The 25096-nt window shown below is 38.7% G+C and overlaps 2 protein-coding genes across 5 annotated transcripts in view; both read left to right on the forward strand.

The window, feature by feature from the left end:
• Positions 1-1080: 1080 nt before the first annotated feature.
• On the forward strand, positions 1081-2142 carry LOC139810942 (small ribosomal subunit protein eS19). Its single transcript, XM_071774878.1, has 3 exons — positions 1081-1149; positions 1376-1446; positions 1708-2142. Exons 2-3 carry the CDS (start codon positions 1376-1378, stop codon positions 2096-2098), a joined length of 462 nt encoding a protein of 153 aa, XP_071630979.1. The 5' UTR covers positions 1081-1149; the 3' UTR covers positions 2099-2142.
• Positions 2143-2284: 142 nt separating this feature from the next.
• The window catches only part of Asap (ArfGAP domain of ASAP), a 49990-nt gene continuing 27178 nt past the window's right edge, over positions 2285-25096 (forward strand). For all 4 annotated transcript variants that reach the window (XM_071774856.1, XM_071774857.1, XM_071774858.1 and 1 more), the window contains exon 1: positions 2285-4087. In XM_071774856.1, coding sequence (XP_071630957.1) covers positions 3962-4087 — 126 coding nt within the window. In that variant the 5' untranslated portion in view covers positions 2285-3961. The remainder of the gene's footprint in view (positions 4088-25096) is intronic.

Consider the following 25096-nt stretch of genomic DNA (forward strand, 5'->3'; position numbering starts at 1 on the left):
GTGAAATTTTAGAATTGGCGAAATGTGTGTGCACGTTTTACAGTGGACAAAATACGTTGGAAAGATGGAGAAATTCAAGGAACTGGCTTCTTATGAACCAGATTGACTACATCAGATGTGCAGCTTTAATGCATCGTATCTATTCATAGTCTGATCAAAATCAGCATTATCAAGATTTTTGATAGCGAATGCAACAGCATTTCACCCCAGTCATTTCTGCAAATGGCCAGTGGCAAGATGTTCCGAAGCTTGCAGTTCTTATCGAAAAAGTATCTCTTGATAGACGCAAGTTGTGATTAGCCAAGGATATATATATGTAGAGACCTGGATTGAACAGTTGCACAAATTAAATTTAAAAGAAAAAACAGTTTAGGTTTTAAAAGATTGTAATAAAATTTAAAAACGCAGTCTTTAAAATTTTATCTTGATTATACTCGATTATGTACTTACAACATAATTTTCTAATTGAATTTGATGACTATTGGTATCTGAGTATTGGTAGTTGAACATTTATTAGAATAGAAACGATAAAATCACTTTTGAGTGATTTTTGATGGACTTGTATTCTTAGTCTTGCAGTAAAAAATATTCAATTTTTTCTTTTCATAATTAAAATACACAACATAATGAAAGAATGTTGTGAATAAAGAAATATTTGTCTAATTTAGACATCGACACTTTTACACGATTTTACATTTTATTACATTTCTGGCACGTGTCTATATAGTCTCTATATGATAGAAGTATTATAAATTATGATATGGACGAAGTTATACCTACATTAATATTCCCTCCATGTTATTTCGATAAAACTCAAAAAAGAAATACATATTCTATGGAAATAAAAAATATATAATAAAATATAATATGATCTTCTCTAAAAATTATATTTTTGTAGCATAATTATGACGTTTATATAGTAAATTAATGCCTGAAAGATTTGACTATTGATTAATTTGATTATTTATGATACATCGCTCTTATCTCGGTTATGTAAACATATTTAGCAGTCGTGAAATGTCCATTCGCCTTCTTGAATTGTCCGCTTCGTGCAATGGCACTCATGGCTACCATTTTGGTTTGCTTTTAACCCTAGCCGTTCTCCCGCTAGTTAAATCTTGCTCTTTCCGGTTTGTAATTCTCACGAAGGTGCGTGGTGTTGACAGTCCTCTGACAATTTAAGACGTTTTTAATAAATAATATAAGAGAATTCATAATGAATTTATAACGTATCGATTTAACGGCTTCCACGATTCTGTATCAATTATCGAGATCGGGGGATTTAGAACGTTAATTTCGTATTTCACACGCGTGCAACGTGTGTACATGCTATTTCACGTGTTAATTATTTTATCGAGTTAAATTTTCCTTCCAGATGCCGTCTGTAACGCTAAAGGACGTCGATCAACAAAAATTTGTGAAGGCCTTTGCAGCCTTCCTTAAAAAGTAAGTAAGAAATATGTCCCAAGTCTAACCTAACCTAACTAATGTGTACATGTGTAGTGTCCAGGACACATATTGGATTATGTTCTTATTTATCCTTAATTTTTATCACTTTATATTATTGTACCTTCTTTTCTATATTATTTTAATTCACTTTTATAAAAAATTTCATTTTACGTTGTATGTTTCTTACAAGAATAATAACCATATACTGTAGCTTGATGATACATTTTATAATTTGACTTGTACTTTGTAAAATTTTAGAACTGGCAAGATGCGCGTGCCAGAGTGGGTGGATATCGTCAAGACGGCCAAATTTAAGGAGTTGGCGCCATACGATCCCGACTGGTTTTACATCAGATGTGCGGCCTTAGTGCGCCACATCTATATTCGTAGCCCGATCGGAGTCGGCGCCGTTACCAAGGTCTTTGGCGGACGCAAACGCAACGGCACTCATCCCAGCCACTTCTGCCGATCGGCAGGCGGTGTCGCGCGTAAGGCGCTCCAAAGCTTGGAGCAGCTGAAGTTGATCGAGAAAGCACCTCTCGGGGGACGCAAATTGACCAGCCAAGGACGCAGGGACTTGGATCGCATCGCCGCGCAAGTTAAAGCTAAGAGCAAAAAACAGCTTAAGCTTCAGGAAATTGTAATGTAAAGTTCTTTTATGTTTCTGTAATAAAACACATCTAAATACTTGAACTTTGCTTTTTGGATCGTATTTAATGATGTACAACACAATTTTACCGCTGTGATTAAAGTTGAATAGTATGTAAGAATTAGAAATTAAGTTTCTATTATTAGATTCGTGCTTCAATTCATAATGATATTTATTTTTCGGCGCAACTGGAAATACACGTACATTCGGAAATCACGGATATTAGTGTCACATTACATTCTACGAGAAAATAAATTTTCACAACGTGTCTACTAGACAATTTTAGTAAGAAATATCTGAAAAATTCGATTATCGGTCGACGCTGTCTATAATTCCCTTTTTCTGGCCGTATCGCACTTACGCAGCGATATAAATTCGAAAACCAAGTTTTTTGCATTAAATATCTTTTTTATTTCAATTAACACTATCATATACATTTAAATACCTCCTATTATCCTGGTGAGTTTAAAAATATAATTTTTTAAAACGTTTATTATATTTCTTTTTATTTTGCGCAATTAAATATTTTCAACATTTTTAAAATTATGAAATGTTGAACTTTCCTGCGGAAATCAATATTATCTATGGTGCAATATACAATTATTTTATATTTTTTATTGGATATATTAAAACAATTATGTACAACAGTTTTTCATTATCGCGTGAAACGTCCGTTCCCTCTTTAACTTTCCCGCCTTTTCTCGTTCCGCCGTCCGACCTTCCCGTCCGTCGCCATGTTTATCCGCTGTCCCGCTGTCGACGAGCGACCGCTCTTGAGTAACGTTTTACTTCGTGGCGAACCGAACGGCTGGCCCGGCGCCTGGTCGCGCGCGCGTCGACAGCGCCGCCTCAGTGAAACTTCGGCCGCAGTCGCGAGTGTTTCGGCGGTACTCGGCAACCGACCGAGGTAGTTTAGGGTGCGCGATAAGGTGCGAGATTGCGAGCGCGAAGGAGCGGAGCATCCCGCGGACGCAGCTGCGTACGCGCGCGCGCGCGCGTGTACACTTCTCCGGTGTGTTTTTATGTGTTCGTGTTCGTGCGCGTCGGTCGTCGGTCCGTCCGTCTGACCGTTCATCACGGCGGTGTGCATGCGCGCATGTACTTTACGTGTGCGTGGTGACCCGCGCTCCTCGCTGACGGGAAGAGCGAGCTCCTGCTGCTGCTGCTGCTGCTGCCAGTGTTGTTGCTGTTACTGCTATGCGTCCCCGCGACGGCTGGTGGCTCGCCGCGACCATGTCGCGAAAATAATCGCGCCGGTCTGTCGTCGCGCGAGTGTCTGTCCGTTCTCTCTTTCTCTCTCCCTCTCTGCGCGGACACGCGACACGGAGAGGTGGTGACTCCGTCGGACACACGCTGCTCGAACCCTGCCGTCTGTCTCGCTCCCCTCGTAGTCCTCGTACCCTCGTCATTCATTCCTCTCTGTCTTTCTCGCTCTCGTTCTCTCTCTCTCTCGCGCCCGCTCTCCTTCATACGCATACGCGCGCACGTCTCTCCCCGTCTCTCTCGCTCCCTGTCAACTCTTCGTAGTTCGTACCGGGACGACGACGTTCATACCCGTGCGTCACGGGAAGGCGACGCGCGGCTCGGCGGAGGCGGAAAAACGTGATCGGAGGGTCCCCGGCGGAATTTATGGTGAGAGACAAGTGAAGTGAACGGTGTCCGCGGAGTGTAAACGTTCGCCGGCGACGACGACGGCGGCGACGAGGAGGTGGAGGACGGACGAGCGAGGGGGAGTCGCGGTGGCGAGAGGCGCGATCCGCCGAGGGGACAGCCTCGCTTGCAGCTGGGCGCTGTGCGGCGGAGGGTGGGGTGGACGGCGGGAGACGGAACAACTGACGGAAAACGAGAACGGCGGGCGGAAAGATGCCGGGCCTGATCGCCGTGAGTGAGTTCGTCGAGGAGACGAGGGAGGACTACAACTCGCCCACCACGTCCACGTTCGTATCGCGAATGCCGCAGTGCAGGCAGACCATCACGTCCCTCGAGGAGGTGAGTGGAGTTTTACGTGTGATGACGATCGGTGTGCGTTAAACAGCCGCACACGCACGCATCCGTCACGACGACGGTGGGCCCGTTCCCGTAAACATTGATTGAAATTCACCGTAGCTCCGCGTAGACCGGTCCTCCCGGTCTCCCCGCTCCTCCCGCCTTCGGGAAGTGACCGGGAGAGTCGAGTGTGAACTGCGATCGGCGCCAATTAATAGTTATGGGAATTACATTACGGGAACCGCCGATGTGTGTGCGGCGGATCGACTGATTTAATCTCGACTTTTTCGCCCATTTTTGCACAAATTTTTAGAGCGTATTTTTGCTCTAATTTTTTATGTATCTTTGTTCCGATTGTTCGTTCAATTTTGCTGCAATTTTTGGTGTATTTTTGCTGCAATTTATCGCGTATTGTTGCCGCAATTTGTTACACTCGTGCTCTATTTCTACGCTTCTCCATTCGCGTCCTGCTCTCCAAGTTTCCCCGGCTTTCTCGATTGCTCTTTGTTCCGCCACCCCCTCGTACCGTATCGTCCTTGCCGCTCTCTTTCCCCGTGTCGGCGTTAACCGTACCGGGTCGCGGTCGGCGCCCGGCGGTCGCGCGCGTTTCCCCGTGCGTGGGCGTGTATACTTATCGCGTATCGGTCGGCACCGGGAAACCCGGGAACGCGCGGGAACGCGTCCGTCGACATCCTCGATCGCGATCCTGCGGGACGTCGATGACTCCTGCGATCTTGACGTTTTTTCTGAATGGTACCTTCTATGAGCTTTCAGCGTGAACCGAAGATAATAATTTGTCCGTAAAGGGCCTGAACGTAATACAAGGGTACGGGCAAAAATGGGACAGGAAACGAGCCAGGCAACAGAAGGCCCCTGTTCATTTTTTAGCTCAAATTCTTGCATTGTTCATCTTTTCTCTTTTTCTCTCCAACGTGAAAAGAGAAAAGATGAAGCATGCAAGAGAAGTTGGAACAGGCCAACTGATAATCACATTTCGACTTGTAATAAAACTGAATCAGTGCGATTGGTCAGGTACAGGCAATGGAGAATAAAAATCCAACGCATCGGAAATTCTGTTTTTATTGCTTATTTCATATTCCATTGCGTTAAATTGGTATGCAATTTTTGGTAAGTTGAAATGTGGGGTTATTTCTGTTGCCTGTCTTATTCCAGCTGTTTTTATTGCCTGTATCTTTGTATTGCGTTTAGGCTTTAAGGTTTCCACTCCCGGGATGACGAGAGCACTTACAATTAGCACGATTAGTACACGCCTTACGAGCTTTTATTATCACTTTACAGAAGCTTACCGAACGAAAGACGTTCCGTTTCTGGCGCCGATTGTGCAACATCGAGATACAAGTATGATTATCGCCCCACGGTTTTCGTTCGCGTTTAATTGAATCGCGCCCATTTTGTTACGAGTCCACAAGAATTTCAAGTCTTGCGAAAGCACGGTGAAGAGGCGAGGGAGAGGCTTGCTTATCGTCACCGATTGATCGTTAACACTTCAAATGTGGAAATGATGCTAATGCCGAGGCATTTAAAGCCGCGACGTAGTCGGCGATGACGCCTGTTATTATCGTCGCACGTGCTTTGAAGTCCGATTTCCTCGCCAGGAAACTGGCCGCATTATCGGGTTTATATTCCGCTGTTCAGTGGCTCGTTTCTCGCAATAAGTATTGGTAATGCGGACGTAAAACGTTTCTCGCGCGATGCGTTTTGAACGTGCAGCTTCGAAAATAATATAAAGGAAGATAAAAAAGCGCGACGACTTGAAGGAGCGCTAACAAAAACAGCTCTCGACGTCAGACACTACTAAATAGCGATATTCTTGAATACCGGATGTACCGCATTTTTCCTTGGATTCCATAGACATCTGCGGCCGTTGTTTCGCTATGCTGCCCGGCGCGCAATGCAACGTGATCATCGCTTCGCGTCGACGCTTTTCTAATTTGCGGGCGCGTGAATGACTATGATACGTATCTCTGTCAAGTGGAATCCGTGCAACAGTAGGCCGCGCGTGAAGTGCATATTCCTGTGCAAAGATACGGCTAGGCGTGTAATATAGGAATATAGCGCAAATACTAGGCCCGACAACAAAGCCACACGTCTTATTTTTTCCCCACGGAACGGAACAATGGGACCTTTTTAATTGGATTTTGAATCGAATTCTTTAACATGTAGAATGAGTTTTGGGGATAGAAGATGGAAGATGAGAATTTTATTTAAAATTAAGTGCCGTTATTCGAACATTTGAACAGTGTTAATTATTGAAGCAAGTTAGTAACATTCTCATTTGAATGTGAATGCTTGTCTTAAGTGACTGTATGATTGCGACTTGTTCTTCATTATGTAATACGAAAACGTGATTTACATTTGGCACTAGTAAAGATACTTGGAAGGATTTATCGATAGGCTTGGCAATAGGATCTAAAGAGACCCGGTATATCACTGTGATGCCGTGATTATTATTATTATTATTATTATTATTATTATTATTATTATTATTATTATTATTATTGTCACGAACGTATCGTTTTAATATATTATTAAGGCTCTCATTCATGGAGCATAAATAATATATTATTTTATTATTCCATTATTCCACCTACGCAATAATAGAATACATGATTAACTAAATAGTCGATCTATTATATTTTGCTATTTAAAACAAGAAATTAAAAGAATAATAGAAATCTATTTATCTATTCCAACAAGGATTAATTTTTATCACCAGTGTAATGGTATCAATTTTCTATTTTGTAAGTAATTAAACTGATAAACTGGTATTTTTAAGCAGACATATGTCGCTCATTTGCTGCAACAGAGACATAACTTGAAAACAAAGTTTTCCAGAAAATAATTTTGAATGTTCTGTATCATTAAAAAAATATATAATAACATTTTTAAATGCAATTTTGGTGTACAACTCAAAAATGACGACAATTTTTTATTTCGTTATTGCAAATGAGCGACGTACATCTTAAAATGTACTGAAAATTGAGGCTAATAAAATTTTCATGAGAAATCTAAGAAAAGAAGAGAAAATCATTTTTCATGTAATCGCTAAGTACACAAAAAAGCGTTCACGGTCTTTATACATAACTTGTGCAAAATCAATAATGAAAAATTGCTTTCCATTGCGTGTCCACTGTCACATATACTGCTATCCATCATTCCAAACATTCCGCATTGTTTCCAGATATATACGTCCAAGATAAATTTTCAAAAAAAACAATCGGCAAACGTAACCATTCATCATTATGTGATGAATAAGTGTACGCTAATCAGAAATATCGATCGAATCAATATAGAATCAAGGACGATTTGCGCAGCTCTCGCAAGGTCGTAGATAATAATTTGATGAAGGTTAATTTTCGGCAGCAATTTCGTGACTGTTCTTATGTGATTGGACAGTAGTTGCGGAACTGAAATTAGACGTGTATATATTCTACCACTTCGATATTACTTCCAAAATTGCGAGGACTAGTTCGCGTATTGCCTGGGAAACCATCCATTTGGTTGATATAAATGTTTTTGCGCAACCGTGCAGAAGCGTGCTCGTAGAGCATAAAAAAATTCGAACTGGGGCTTTTCGAGGAGAGAAAGAGATAGTGAAAGAGAGAAATGAAAAAAAAGGGAGAAAAAACAAATTCCCGATACACACGAAGAGATAACAAGATAAAAATAATAAATATTGGGAGAGGAAGCCGAGAGCTTCAAGAGTCGAGTGTCCGGGATTACTCTAAAGTAATCTAATCGGACGTAGTGCGACTCTCCAATTATTTTCTTACCTTTTAGCAGTATCTGTTCTTTTTTAACGCATCTTTATTTTAAATGTAAACCTACTATCCAAGAGAGAAAGATAGTCTTGTGAATCATATGTATAATATTGTTATGTGATCCAGACATGAAAAATTTTTCACCGACCTCGCCTCAGTTCGCCTCGGAGAAATATGTCCAATATCTTCCCACATCGGCGTGTCGGAATTTCCGGGTCACTCGTTCTCTCCTCTTTCTCTCTAAGGAGCGGCAAGGTGAAGGAGAGAGGAAGAGGAAAAGATGCACGCCGACGGTTTCCCGTCTCCTTTAACGATCCGGAGAATTTTCGCGAGGAGAAAATTCCGCCAGGAGCATGCTCGTAGAGGCCGCGGGGGCTTCTTCGTCTTCCTTCCCATTCCTCCTCTTCTTGCCGGGAATTCCTTCTTCATGCGCGGCGGTGACGATTATAACGCGGTAGAACATTTCGCCGTTACGGACGTGCTGACAGACGGTGACGAGTATAATCGCCGTGGCGAAGTTTATTCTGCGACGGCGACGACGACATCTGCACACTTTTAATACGTGCCAATTCGTGTACCGAATATCTCCTCGCGCTATGTCTCGTACTCACGTAAACTTCATTCAACGCTAAACACTTGATTCATCAATTATTTATCAACGTCCGTGTTTTTAATTTTCGACACTCGACTCTCGATATTCAACCTTCAGGCTTCGATAATCAACGCTTATGTCCATTTTTACCAATGTAGATTAACTTTAAATTTTGGTTTAACTTACTTTTTATCTTTTTCTAATTTTTATAAAAATTCTATAGAACTAGAAAAAGATGAAAAGTAAGTTAAACTAGAATTGAAATTAACCTGCATTGGTAGGAATGTGGACATTACTTTCACAATTTCTTAAATTTTTTACCTTAAATGTTGCCATTACACGTACGATTAATACAGTTAACAATAAAAATTGCAAATGATACATGATCTTCTATAGTTTTTAATTGATCTAAGAGCAAGATCATTTATATCATTTAATTTTTACACGACTTGTACAAGGATCTTATTTGAAATGTAGCATAAATCAAGTTTCGAAAACTTCGTTAAAATAATCCGTGTATTTTTATTTCAGTTCTTTTTCGTTCTCTCTTTTTCTTTTTCCCTTTCTCTCTCTCTCCCCCCTTTTTACTGGTGACAAAAATAGATCGCGACGGGTTCCAAAATAGTAGCGACGCTCGAATTTCGTATAGACTGGTGTCGTAAGTCCCAAGTGCTAAAGTGGGAAAGTGGGTGACTCGAAGTGACTCGAAGACAGTCAGGGTCAAGAGTACGGGAGTTGCTCGAGCTGGTTCTCTAAATTACGTTGTAATTTATGAAAGTAAAAGCCCGATAAAGAGAACTTTTCGTTCGCTTTCACTCACGCCGAGTACAAAAAATATGCGCCGCTATTTATTACCTCATTAGCAGTATTATCATGTAGAATATGTAGATTGCTTGTTTTCATGTGACACGTTATGAAATTATTATTTCATGTAGAAAAAAATCAATGAATAATACACCTACAGAAGCTATTTATAATTTAAAAAAATATCTGTTTAATTTAATAATGACTTTAATACATCTTGACTGTACAGAAAATTTTTTTATCGAGTAAAGAAATGAATCAAAGGCTTGTCGGATTATAAATAGGAATAAGGAATATCTATGATCAAAAAGCTTGAATATTTTATCAACTTTGGTATGAAAAGTTAGAGGCATATTGCGCATTTCGAGTGTAAAGTATTTTAAATCGATCATTGTATGTAAAATTAGCATTTTCTCGACGCGAGAGAAACATTACTAAGCGAAGTGCGGGGTTTAGTTGCGGCAGTTTCGCAATTTTTTCTCAATGATTGACGAAAGCGGCAAAGCTGCCTGCATCGCAAATGAGCGTTCTATTAACGCAGCATGATGTAAGAGTCGTCCGGGCGTTCGGAGGCGTCGAGGAGCTCGACAGGATCTATTACCTCGCATTTGATTATCGGGCGAACGTTAACCGCTCGTAAGGACGACATTTTACGTTCGTAAGAGCCACCAGAGGCCCTCGGGATAGTTTGGCGAACGATTTAGCCCGATGGCGATAAATAAAATACAATTCAATTTCGGTCAGACGTGAATACGGGTTAAACAGCGGAACAGGATCGAGTTCTGAACTGTAATTAAAAGCAGATCTATTATTATCCCAACTATTATACGTATAATGGAGAACGTAGCAATAATAATAATAATAAAGATAATTGTTATATTATTGCCTATTATAATTGATGAGGTTAATCAGTAAGATTAATTTTTGCAAAGACATTACGGAGCATTATTATCAATAATAATAACATAATGAACTTATTAATAATAATAATTATTGCATTTATCTTGCATAGATGTGGATGTGGGATTTTGTGCTCATGCGATTTTTTTTATGAGTCAAGGAGCGCGGGGGAAGGCACGTTTAATAAAACAGAATGATCAGAAGATTATCTCTATTAAGAATATGAAAGCATAACTAAATAAGCGAATTAGATAAAATTAATTGGATTGAATTCGGCGAATTGAAATGAACCGCTTTATTAGACAGTGTAGACAGGGGCACACTGAGCTAAAAAAAAATTACTGACTATATTACTTATTCTGCTTAAGTGGGATTATTGAGAACTGCAGACAGCGGAACGATGTCCGCGAAATATTTTCTGTATATGATTATTGAATGGAAATATGAAGCTAAATATAAGCATACACGGTTTTAAAAGAGAAATCGGAATTGAATATTTTTAAGGAGGCGTAATTGAGAAAATGTAAAATATAAAAGACTTAGAATATTATTTAACAAATGCATTGAATTTGCGCTAATTTCATTTCGAGTATGTTATTTTAGTGATTTGGCGAATTGCCGCGCGAGATTAGTACGTTGTAGATAACGTGCGAGCACTTTAAAAAGTAATAACGTAGAGAGAGAGCAGTCGTTTTTTTTTTTTAGGGTTTTCAGACATGGCGATATTAATTCCGGTCGACTGTCATCGGCGCGATTGCGTAGCTTGTTTCCTGCCAAAGTACTCCGGGTGACCCAGTTCGTTGTCTGACTTCCGAACGGGGAATTTTAAGGGCCACGTAATTATACGGTGCCCGTGAGATCCTGGTACGTTTACTCAGCCATTGCAGGTCGGAGCAGGGTCGGATTTAGGTATATTAAGCTATCTAAGCCAAATTGTCAGAACACAAAAAGTTTTATATGGAATTTTGCTGTGTTTTTTTTACAATGGCTGGATAGCTTAATCTTAAGTTTAACTTTTTAATAGCTGGAGCAAAAAAATTACTTTCAAAAGCAAAAAATAGCAAATAATTAGCAAATTAATTCCATATAAAATGTTTTGTGTTCTGATAATTTGGCTTAGTTAGCTTAATATACCTGTCAGATTTACAATTTAAAGCCGCAAAGTGGATCTTACCGGGAAAACTCGACATGAATATGTAATAATCGTTATACATAATATTGTTTAACACGTAATGCTAATTGAATTTTAAATTTAATTGTATTAAAAGAGAAATATTTTCTTAAGAGTTCTGATATCTTCGAGATTAGACGTTAGGGCCGGCCGTTTCTTCTCGTGCCTTGTGACACGAACCGCGGTCAGAAATTAATCGCGTGCCGCATTATGATGCTGGCTGATGAAAAATCTTCCTTTCTCTCCGCGACTTTCACCCGGACCGTTGCATCTCGTTGTAACGACGAGCGTTTCCTGTGCCTGTGGCGCGAATTCCGGAGCGAGATGCGTGCGTTTAGAAATCGCATTTGAGCATCACGATATATAGCTAAAAAGTTAATCATTATCGTGCGAGACATGCATCCCCCGGAAGAACGATCATGGTGAGAATAACGATAAATAAAACAACGCGAAACGCATTGTCAGTTAATGAAAACGGGATTGTTTAACTTTCTCTTGGAAATGCGAAAAGAAAGCATTGTGAAAAAATATGCTTGGTAAAACAAATAAGCGCGAGTCAACTGTGAACGACAGCCTTTTTCCACGTTTATATAAATTCCTTATTAAATATAAATTTTTATTTTTCAACATCAATATCAATTTCCATGTGCTTGATATTTAAAGAATTGTATATATACTAGCAAAATTTATATAAAAATATTAATATTAACAGAATAATTAAAAACGTGTAAACTGTGTGTTATATAGATAAGGAAAAAGGCAGAAAAAGGATTTGTCAAAAGCTTTATTTATTAAAAAGTTTTTCAATTTTGCTTTGGCAACTGATATATCATTCTGCTAATAGTGGGCGTAAAAAATCGTCAAAAATGTTTGCTTAATATTTGCAGTATAAATATATTGCGACGACAAAGAGATTATCGAGATCAAATTCAATGGTTGCGTCCACGTCCGCACAATATCGCCGAAGTAACCCAATAAAGCGCTTATATAGGGTGTTCTTCAAGTCATTGGTGGTATAGAGCGTTCTTAGCAATCGAAACGAGTGCCTCGATAATGGCCGGCGACAGCCTGCTTTCTCGATCGAGGATACCAGTTGTGGACGACTCTTATGCCAGAAATAATCGAATGCATTTAGGCTAGGGACCATAGCTAGAGATTAATCTTGGCTAATCGTACGAATATTATCATCATTGCGAGCGAGAGAGAGAGAGAGAGAGAGAGAGAGAGAGAGAGAGGAGTATGTCACAAAATTAGAACACATTGTTAAATTCGTAGGGTTAAATTATACTCAATTTGAGTCATTTTTAACCATTTCTACAGGTCGTCACTGCTCCTACTCGATATGTCGTTAATTTAACTAAAACAATGTATTAATTCAACTAAACCAATGAAGTTAAAATAATAAATTCCGACACATATGTTAAAAATAACAACACGTTATTTGACTTAAGGTATTGGTTTAAATTTCATCTTTTAATATTTAACGCAGTGTATACATTACATATATACATTATATTACATTGTATATTTTACATTGCTCTCGCGTGCAAATATCGATATGCAATATATCGCTGATATTGCACTTAGCATGTATAATAGTAGTTGCAAGACATCTCAAATTTGTTTCATTTCCCGTTTATACATCAACGATAGAAAATTAAGTTTGTGAGTGCTGAATATTATGCATTCCTGTACTGTCGCCGGCAGTAACTGCATTATTATTTTCTCGGGACGCAACGAGCGTGCTTGTACGACCTTCTCCTTCTTGATAACGGGAGATACGCGGAGTGCATCCTACCGAGACGCAACAATGCAATTTCATGTAAATCGCGCGCTGCGCCCGCGGCGAAAGCGACCGACATCTTAATTACCGATGTCTGGGGCTTGCTTTCGTTGTCTTATAATCGCTCTTACGCCATCGCGTAATACCGGGCTGCCGGTGTTCTTCCTTTTTTTTCTTTTTTTTCTTTTTTACGAGCATTTACGAAATGCACCTGGGCGTGTTGCTGCGGCGGAGATTATTGCGACGCGCGGCGTCGTCGTCGTTTAGAGAGCGATTTCGCGATTTCGCGCGGCACATAAACGCTTGCAAATCGCGGCGCGTAAATGTCGACAATACGAACGAACGGCCTGTCAAGGCCGGCATGGGCTGGGAATTCCTTTCATTCTCTCCGTGAGAGCTCTCGCTAGCGCACCTGCGTCTGCTGGCGCGGAAATGTATCGGGATGTTCGATACTATTCACAAATCAATATTTTAATGCGACCATTAATGCAGTAGGAATATGCACAATAAAATCGTGAAACACAACTGACAGATTTGTTGATCAATTTAGAAACCGATCTTTCGTAGCGAGACTATCGAGGAAAGTTATCATTAAAAAAAAGTGTTTACTTCTGTTTTACTCGAGATGCGGGTTGATGGGTAACACGAGATAATTGAGATATTTGATTTTATCATGTATTTTCTCTCTTAGAATTCAATTTGCTCCGTTACTTTCAAGCGTTAATTATGATTAATGATGAAAAAAGCGGTAATGAAGATATAGGTGTCTTATTTAATGTTGAATAAAAGTTCAATTTTAAATTGATTGAGGAATTTGTAAAATAGAAATGTGATAGAAATGGGACACTATATAAATTAGTGATTTATCCGGCATCTGATGTATTGGAGAATTTCACGCTACAATTATTCAATTATTTCGGTATCCATTGATGGAGATATCTGTGGTGTCTATTCATATACATCTACCGCATCTATTCATACACGGCAATCTATAAAGGTGATTGAACTTGTCTCGCGTCGATTTCTGGAATGATAATTCAATCCGCTACGCTTTCTTGAGGTTGTGTTTAGCCATTTACGTTGGAATGCAATGAGCACTCTCGCTCGCTTAACTTCCAGGTTGCAACTTGCAATTCAACACAGACACAATGTTGCAGGCGAGCATTGCCGCGGTTCTAAGGTCGGTATAGAAAAGAATTTACGATACGAAGCGCTGAATTCTGTCGAGTTGTTGCACGTAATTGTTAATTCCAGACACACTAAAAGCGTAGAAAAATAGCAGTAGTCGAGAAAAATAGGGATTTATTAATCGAGGTACATTTGTTCTTCAAATTAATTGAAAACAAAGAGATTTGAGTGAACTTGTTACAAAATTGAAATCTGTTGCGAAAATTATTGAAACAGATTCAGTTAGTAACTAGAACACGATACTAGTATAATTTATAATTTTTTTATTATTTAATAATAATTGAAATTTAAAGAGAGAAAAAAAACATTTAATAGTAAATAAAATAAAATCAAGACATTTATTGCGAAGACTATTTATATGTATTGTTAATATTTCTTTATGAGAATACAAAATATATGATAAACGACGGCAAAATTACTTTTTTGTATCCCTGAAAAATATTTTTCAGGATATGTATTTTTTTTCTGACGACCGTTTTGAAAGATCGCGGTGTCTACTTCAAATGTAATAAATTCCGAGGCAGATAGCGATCCTCCCGTCAACGAGTATAGTTACAGGATAACCGGCTGCGGTTATCGGAACGGAAGGCGATACACATATGGCCCTGCATTCAAAACAGTTCGTCAGCTGTAAACGCCTCCTTATTCCTTATATGGTGAACGTGGGCAACGAGTCGGGAATACCGAAATTCATGGACGAAACGCGAAATATCGAAGAGCATTTAGATAGTATACGTGCAGCTTTTTCATTATTTAACACTGGAGGAAATACATGGAAAAAAAAGTATTGCGATAATAAAATTTTACCGCAATGAAATTAAATTCTTGAATTATTACGCCGACTAAAATTCAATATTTTGCATATCATGAGATTTTGGGATTGGTATCCGACGTAATGAAATTTTATTTTAAAATATGGTCAGGGATTCATTATGACGTTACATTACAGAGAGATTTTACTGTCCTTCGTGATAATTGCCCTATCATTGAGATACGTCTAATCTATTCCAGATTCCAGGCGACCTACTTTTGCGCTTATTTTTAGCGACAAGCTATTATGACATCACATTATGTGGAGCTTTTTATTTTCTTTCAGCCAAGCCGGATATTGCGCGATAGTCGCGATACCCACTACGTTAATTATATACGTTAATTTTCAAACGTACGTATACGTATACGTTTTACTTTTTCTTGTAAACGGGAAAATGATAATGTAAATTAAAGTTTCGAAAGCCGCACGTGAGATTTCTCTCTTCGCCGTGAAAACCACACATGGCAGAGGTATCCGTGCGGAAACACGAAAGATATCGTTCGACAGCGAGAAAACGAAAAGAAACTTAGGTGGAACGTGGACCGTGGCGAAGAAGAATGAGGTGCGTCTTCTCGGTGCAGCTGCAATCTAATTCTGGCCCCATTGTGCGCGCTGTTTCTTGACAATAGAACGCCAAGTATACTCGTAGAATGATGAAATCTAATCTCCTGCTGCTGTAATTTTCCAGGTTCATAACGTCGTATTAACTCTTATTCTCTCTTCAACATCGAAGAAAAGCCGCGTTTCATAAAAAATTGATTATCCAAAAGTTAATTTAATAATATTAATAATATTTATATTACTGATAGCTACTTTAGTTAGCTATAGTTCTTGCCGTTTCGCATCTATACTACTTCAATCGTATCGGGGATTGATTGTCGCAGTCTCGACGTCAAACAAGAGTAATCGCGCGAACGCAAGAGAAGCCGGGGATAACGCCCTGGCTGCCGTGAATGCGTTATTATATAGATTTATAGGAAATCGATGTTATCTCATGTCCGTGTCGCATCGTCCGGAACAGCGGGTGTTCCGGATAGATCGAGACAGCAGCAGGAGCAGCTTGGCAAAGCAGTCTGCTATATAGACGTTCCTTTTCGACACGCTCCCGGAAGTCATATGCGATCTTCGCGAAGCACACAGTTTCGACATCTGGCACTTTATGAAAGAAAATTTGATCGACTTACAAATTAGGTTAAAGTATTGTGTTTTGTGAAAGAAATGGGTCGTCTGCACAAAGTTGCATCATGAACTCTTGCATACTGATATATTTCTATATGTATAAAAAAATTTGGTCATTTTTGATAGAACTATTATTGGCTTCTCTCTCTTATGCAAAATATTTAGTCATCTGACAGTAATATTATTTAATTAAGATATTGTACTTATTATTATAATTAAATGATTAATTATGATAATATTGATAATGGACCATTGACATTAATCATAAAATATTATTGAAGAAGGTCAGTAAGAGTGAGAAAATTTATTTGAAAACTCAGGAAATTTTGTCAGTACAAATTGATATTAAATTCCATACATATTTGAGCATATTAATACTGGCAAATCAAGTGGCAATTTAAAAAATTAACGTAATTAACACCCCGAATAGTTGCAATATCAGGTAATTTAAGGAATTTTGATTTGAGTGTGTTACTCTTTTCAAGAGCTGTTATCCTAATAAGAACTTTAAATGTATAGCTCAAGGATACATATATATAATTGCGCGTAGTTTCGACCATTACCTGTCACCTCTGTTACGAAAATGACCGGGTGTCATATTATCTGGATCTCTAAGGAAGCAATACACGTGTATATCGGCATAATTCAATTTCCGGTTCGATCGTTGCCGCACAAAGCTCACGCATATTCAGTCACACAAAGAGAAAGCGGTCATTTAACCGAACGATTTAACCGTTAACCGAGCGCGCGACGTTCATTTTTCCGTGAAATACTAAAAAAAAAGAGAAGAAAGAAAAAAAGGGAAAATGCATGAGAACGATGCAATTGTTATGTCGTATTATCTTGTGGTGTATTATTAGTGCAATCGCCTCCCTTCCGTCGAAGACGGCCGATAACAGTTATGAAGAATCGTCTGAACGTTGCAATTAAAGAAGCAGACTTTGACCGAAGTAAAGTTGCTAGGTAGTAGCTTATCAAAATGTTCTTAGAAAAAAAATAAAAAATTTGAATTTTCTTAGTGATCTATATAATTTACACTATATATATAAATGTAGTATAAATATGCAAATCATGTTTATACACTATACAACATGAAATACACTACATGTATACAACATACATGTATCGGTAATAATAAAATCTTAAACATATAATGCACTTCTTAAATTTGACGTAAATTCGGGACATACATCCTGCTTTGTCTACACTATTAATATGACAAACATGCCGGTAATCGATAAACGGCGAATGAGTTCCGATCGAATATATATTCAGCAATATAATAAAAGAGGCGTAATTCGCGCGTCCTCGAAATCGATTCGGGTATATCGCGTAATTGAATGTTAAATTAGGCGCTAACTGGATGATGCACTCCGATGTATATGGGAACGAGAGTGGGAGGAGTAGAGCCGGTTGTGCTAATATGAAATCGATTTAATTTGCATAGATCTGCAATAAAGTACTTCTGTATTTCGGCTATGAAATCCAATGAATTGTTTGTAATAATATCTGTAACGTAGCATTTTACCGACAAAAACATGTTATCGCTCCTTATCGAGGCACGATTTCCAATTGTAAGTTATATAAAAGCGTTGATCGCATTCAATTACTCGAATGTATAAAAGTACATATTAAAATAACGAAAGGTATTCACGTGTGTAAATAACTAACGAGTTTTTATTCTCATCGGAATTTCCTGCGAGAGATTCCCGGTTCGAAGAGTAGCCTATAAATACTGGACTAGTTGACTTAACTTCGGGATATATGTTAGCGAGTTTTATCTCAGAGATTGCGGTAAATATATTTGCACAGAGCATATGGAGAATGCTTATCATTCGATATATAATCAGTATTGCGGTTGATTTTATTCTCGTTTTTCTTTCATCGTTATTTTAAGCGTAACGCCGAAATTTGCACGTAATTATTGTAGTAAATTCTTCTACGAGGTATACATTTGCACAGAACGTAACGCGTAATGAATGCTGATTCCTCCCTGATACCTAAATTTTAATTATAAATTCTTCAACGCTTTTGGGATAGATCTTCCTCAAACAATTTTTTTAATTAAATAAATATTAGTTTAAACAAACATTTTCTTGAACTTATTACTTATATTTACACATTTTTAACTTTATTGTCATTACTATTTTTCTTTCTATAATTAATATTAACAAAATTATATTAAAATACCCAAAAGTTCTTGTGTAGAGTTCTTATCTATATTTCCTTTGCACTCTTTGTTATAATACCGATATGCTATTTTAAGTGTTTCCTCGATTTTTCTAACATATGTTTAGAACTGGGCACTATTAGCATTTGGATTGCTGGATGACATTAGTATTACAGTGTTAATCAGTCTCAGAAATTACATGATGATGCAAATATTCTGGATCGCTCGAAAAATGCCACCATTTCCCGTTATTATACGTCCGTTATCGCGTTCTCTGAGTAATAACGCAATTTACTCGTAAACTTCTAACGCTTTCCGATATTTTCAACGTTGGTCTAGGAACATGAATATGTCAAACGTACTTATTAATATGAACAGAAGCTTGGGCACGTGTCAACGTGCGAAGTATGTCTAAAATTTTGCCAAAAGTGTTACACCCCCTGTGTGATATTTATCTACATCTAGATACTCTACAAAGCAAGAAGCCATTGATATAATTAGAACAATTTAAGGGAAATAATTTATAGTCTTGTTGGAGAAATCCATTAGAAAATAACTTTATCAAAATTTACATGAAGTGAATTTTTTCCCAATTATAAAATTACAATTTTTAATTTTTGAATATTTTTATAAAATAAAATTTCAGTATCGAATTTTTTGATGATTTTTTTATGTCGACCTGTTGCAAAGCACGTTTCTAATGTTTCTAATTCTTTTAGTTTACATAAAATTTTATTTTTATTCAACCTGTTTCTATAAATAAAAAAATCGGTTTCTTCTAACGCGATTACATGTCCGACTTTTTATGCGTTCTTTGTCTTTAACTTTGCGCGCTGAGTTTTGGTTCCGATACAATGGCCTCACTCGCAACTATCCCTGCATTTTTCCCTTCCAAGACTGCACGCTTGTCCGACAGATTAACCCCTCAGCGGAGCGGAAACGTGAACGCGCGCTTTGACACATCGGCGATTTTTTTTTTCGCGCGAAACAGCGCGAGCGAATTCTTTGGGCGTGTAGCTGGAAAATCCGACGTTTGCCAATGTCTAATAAGCTGTAAAAATTTGAAACGTGTCTAAGATGATTCTAGGAATAAACCTGTGCATATACGCGACGTATTTACAGTTGCAAGTACAACAAGAAACGTTGTAGGAAACGGTCTTGAAGATTTCTTAGGTACACAAAATATTTCTTTACTATTGAAGCTTAAGTTCTTTTATTATTATATATTATATATTATTTAACTACCTATTATTGTACATATTTTCCGAAAAGCATAATATTAAATACAAATTTTTTTATCTTATATTAATTCATAGATTCTATATTTTTCTATTTTACCATTAAGTTTTTTTTTTTTTTTTTTTTAAGGAAGAGTCAATATTTTAAATTAATTAAATCTGACTGAAAAGATAGTATTTTCGACACTTTGTCTTGTTGCGTTGTTTTGTTGAGACTGTGAAAAATACACCTAAAAGGAACGTATAACGGGGCTGATTATTTTACGTCAGCGAAACGCGACGCGAAAACCAGTCGCGAAATTGGATCCGGTGTATTTTTTTTTGTCACTGGCGCAAAACTAGACTGCGTCGCACCATTGTCGAAAGATGGTGTCGATGCACGCACCATGCATCACGCATCGCAAACGCGTGTGCGTATACGCTTCTCTGCTCCGCCTCGTTCGAGCCTCTGGAATTCGCGGACGCGACGTTCTCGCGCGAGCTATTGCCAGGCAGGCCGCATTCCGGCGGCGATCGGCGAGCACGTTCGCAAGCGAGAAAACCGCCGCGGGAATCGTTTTCAGGTCGTACCGCAGGTTTATCTACCCGGCAGCAGCTCGCAGAACATGAGTCTCGTCACCGTCCGACGTCCGTGTCATTTTTGTGACGCGCCAGATACACGCGACTCGCCGTAGGCGGTGTCGTTAAGGATTTTTAACGCTCGCGTAATCCCGCGGTCGATGATGATGATGATGATGATGATGATCCTGCTGATTTTCTCCGCATCATCGAGAGACGCGCGTATTTCGATCGTATTTCCGCTCAGGCGATGTCACTTCAACACTCATTCGCGACAATTTCTTTTTCATCATCAAATACCGCGTTGTTTATTTTGTTATTTTAGCATTATACCGTTTTATTACATATAATGTATATCTGATGTTATATCCGAATGCGCACATCCCGATAAATCAAATCGTATATCTATAAAATTTTTAACTGTACGACGAAACGTGTTCTCTTTCGATGAATTCTCCAGTCTCAGATAGGAAGTAAAATGCGAGTTTCATTACGCGTGATATTTCCGCATTGCGTCTGCACGTCGAAGAAACTTTTCTCGCGAAGTAGCGGGAAAACCGTTTAGCACCTACTAAGAGGAACACGCCTTGTACGTTACGTAGGTATAGAACGTGGGGCACGCGACACGATGGGAACGAGGGAACGAGAGCCTGGATCATTAATTGCACTTTGCTAAGGCTCGCACGAAGCGGGATCGCGCGCGATTTATCGCCTAATGTACAATATAAGCCGCCTGGTACGCCGGCATCAGAGTGTTCTCAAGTGATCAACAAGAAAAACGTTTTCCGCGACGCGCTTGTACGGCACGCGCTGCTGGCACACATCTTACGACAGAGAAGCAGATAGAAGCACACGCGAGAATTATGGGTGTAACTCGAAGGAAAGTTTCCCCGGTTGGAACTTTGCGAAACTTGCAATATCGTCCTCGACTGCACAATACGTATTTTATATTGTGTTGCAACGGAGGATAGTTTCGAAGTTGCTCCTTAATCTCTCCGACGGTTACACACGCGCAGGATGAATATTGTCGACCGGTTTTATTCACAGCTGCTAAATCAATTTCGTGATAGAAACAAAGCGGAATTTAATATTTTCCATAAAATATACGGATGTCGGTCGCGACCAAAGAATATTTCTGGTGATTTAATTTGGAATTTTACTTTTATATATATTTAAAACCATATACTGAGATATCTCATAGGCCCAATTGTGTTAAAACGTTCGAAAAATATTCTCTTATACGATATTAAATGTGCAGAGTTTCGTAATAATATATCTATAATATAAATAATTCTATCTCTTTCATGATTTAAGAATTAATAAAAATTAATCACAGATTTCCAAAAACGAAATTTAAATTGTAGAATAATGTTTTTTGTACAGGCAAAAATAAATGATTTTGAAAATCTATCAGTATACACGTGCACTTGACTACATCTCGACTATAAGACTAACGGATCTTGCTATAAGTTACTATTTCTGTTATTTTTATTTATGGAGTCATGCACATGTCAAAAGTTTAGTTTATACGCCACAAATAGTCAAAATGTTAATCATTTAAAAAACAAATTATAGTAGCATTTCAAGAATTAAAAGCTCAGTCCACCTTAGCAAAAATGCCAAAAATTTATGAGTCTGTGATTAAAAAAGCACAGCTTTGCAATAAAAAAAAGACGGAGTTTCAACAGTTTCTTTGGTAAAATTAAAGTAAAAAATTAAAAAACTTATTATTATAAATATTATATGTAATATTTATAATAATACTTATGAAGAACTTTTAATGAAAGATACATAACTACATTGTCACGTCGAGCAACTTCCGGATTACTTTTTTACCACAACCACGTAAGACTTCGCCACGCAAGCGATCGATTGCCGAGACATTTAGTATGACGACCATATTATATGTGCTGCCGGCTTCTCTGTCAACGGTGTAACCTTTGCGCGTACGTTCGTGCTCATAGTGCGCATTAATTAGCGAGAGAGGCAATTACAGCTGGATGCGAGGTTACGCAGGCACGCGGGTGCCATTGCGGCTAATTACTGGCCGGCGAGACGCGTGCTGCCTGTCTTTGATTCGCATGAGAAGGCACTCGATTTGCCGGACACGAGGCCGAATCGATTTCGACAATATAATTTTCGAAAATAAAATGTTTATTCGCGATTTTATATTTAGCTATTTATAAATTGACATATTACTATCCTCCGTTTTATTATAACAACATTTTTATAAGATGTATTATTTAACTGTTATTATGGTTATAACATTACACAATGCCTTTCTTTCAATTATTTGAAATTTTACTGTAATCGGTTTCACATAACATTTCTAACAATATGGTTAAGAAATTCCGATGAAAAATTTCGATCATCTGTGAATTATTTATTACACGTGTGAGATGGTATTCAAACGACTAAAGAGATATCAAGTCCCGTCTCTCTACTAAATGAATCACATTCTGAAACGCCTTCTCAATTAATGAAATTTCTAATTTATCATCACATATACCTTTACAATAAAAATTCATTATTTACATTGTACGTCTCATTAATTCTCGTTGTTATTATAAAAAGCAATTCTCTTTATCTTTTATTTTTTTATTAAAAAATTCTATTTTTTAGACAGAATTTTTGGGAACAAATGTCTCAGTATGGGAACCACTCTTGTTAGAGCATTCACAAGCATTCCTTGACAATATGCTTGCGTGCGAGTGCGTGCGCAGCGCAAACGTAAGGCCCACATCCCAGAGGCACATACACAGACAATTATCTTCCCGGTTCTCTCGTCCGGTTCCGGGGGCAGGAAGGGACGAGGGGGGAGGGGAGGGAGGGGAGGGAAAGAAGAGAGGTCGCGGGCGTGGTGGAGGCGAGAATCCCGATCTCGGCGAAGCCGAGAGTCGTTTTGCTCTGCGGGCTCGTGCGCGCGGCCTTCTCCGAGAGCCTCAAGGACGGCGAAACGCATCGCATGAGCTGCCCCGGCCCGAATGCCGCCGAGGGGGAGAATCCGGCAAGGCCGACCGGCAACGTATTCTATTTCTTCTTCGCTCGGATTTTTTTTCGATCACGCCTGTGCGCACGAAAATAATTGCGTTAGACGCGGCGATGTGCATCGCGTGCGCACTCCTCGATCGAATAAAAATTTAGTGGAAAATTATTAAACAAAAAGAGCGATTATTAATAGAGCTATTAAATATTGCGTGATGCAAAAAAATCCGTACAAGTTCTTAAACAATCTCAGTTAAAGAAGCTACTCGCGTATCTGAAGTGCGAATTTTGAAGTTAGTTTTTCAAAAAAATTATTTTAGTTTTCCGGAAAGAATAATGTCGCGTATATCATAATATTCTGATTAACATCCTTTACAAACTTATAAACTAAACTCGTAACTTTTAAACTAACATATATTCCTCATATTATTTTAATAATTCTGGATTCTATTAAAAAAATGAAACGATTAAGAATAGAGAAGCGCACACGAGAGACGCTGCGTATTTCGGGAGCAATTTGCACGAAAGAGACAGAACCATCCGCTGTAATGCACATTCGGATATAATTGCGTCGGCAAATGAATGCGTCAATAATATTTCGTGCGTTTCACGTATCGCGCTCTGCTCATTATACGGTCTGGCATTGAACTTATTCGCCGCGTCGTATCGTGCGTTAATCACGCGCGCGTTCTCGCCCGCTTATTAAACTCTTATCGATATTTGTCGTCGTCGGTCGGCGTTATTTCAGTACAGCATCCCCCGTCGTTTTTATTGCTCGTACGCCGCGTGAATTCCCGGCGCGTCCATAGACGCCCTCGATCATCGCGCGGCTCAATCCTTTTCCTCCTTCGCTCTTTTCCTTCATCTCCTCCTACAGATTCCATATCATCCTCTTTTCTTTTCTTTCGTTCTTTTGCTTTCTGCTTGCACACAATTTATTTGCGCTGGTTGCACTAGAGAGATAACCGATGTTTGGAACGGTTAATAAATGTGTGTACGATGTTTTCTTATATACTTTTAAAATTATATTATAGTTCTTCTCCATAGAGGGTTTTGTACTCGATTAATCGATCGACATCAATATCTTTTATATTTTGTTTATTAAATAGTCCTGTGTGATTTATTTTGTGTCTCTTGTAAAGGATGCGTCTGCCAACTTATGGAAAAAAAAAAATGACTGTGCGTGGAAAGAGATTATTCTCGAGATTATTTGATCGCTGTGTCGAATCTCTTATTTTTAACATCTATACTTCGCATATGCTTCACCTTGCTTCTATTTTTTTCCCACCCTGAAATAAAGTGCGACGCGACCGTGAGCGTCGATTTGACCCACAAAAGATGGCAACGCGACGAATGATGCACCACACGTGAATGCGAGGCAGGTGTGATTCACAACATCGCAGCTGAGATAAAATGTTAAATATATATCGTCAGCACCTTCTCGCTGTCACACGAAGTAAATGAACGAACGATGGCACTTCCGGGCAAACGCGTCGCTTTAGGACCGCATTTTAGCGCTAAGTATATACGTGATAAAATTACGGCTGCGGTAATCATCTTACGAGCATAACTTTTACTTGTATCTTCATTCCCTCCGCAAAACTGATAGAGCGGTTAAAAGCACGTGTGGAGAGCAAGGGGGATTTAAAGCTAACCGGATGTCCGGATTCACGAATCCGTGACGGATTTGGGTGAAAGACACATCCGGATTTATGACTCCCGCAGAGCGCACATCGCGTGAAATTCAAATGCGTATAGAATCTTTTTTTTTGGAGTTCTACGAAAAAATTCACGTTTGAAAGATGTTTGAAAAATGACATTATTGACAATTGAAATTTGACGAAGAAGAGA

Source organism: Temnothorax longispinosus, chromosome 4, assembly GCF_030848805.1.
Source record: "Temnothorax longispinosus isolate EJ_2023e chromosome 4, Tlon_JGU_v1, whole genome shotgun sequence".
Taxonomy (NCBI): domain Eukaryota; kingdom Metazoa; phylum Arthropoda; class Insecta; order Hymenoptera; family Formicidae; genus Temnothorax; species Temnothorax longispinosus.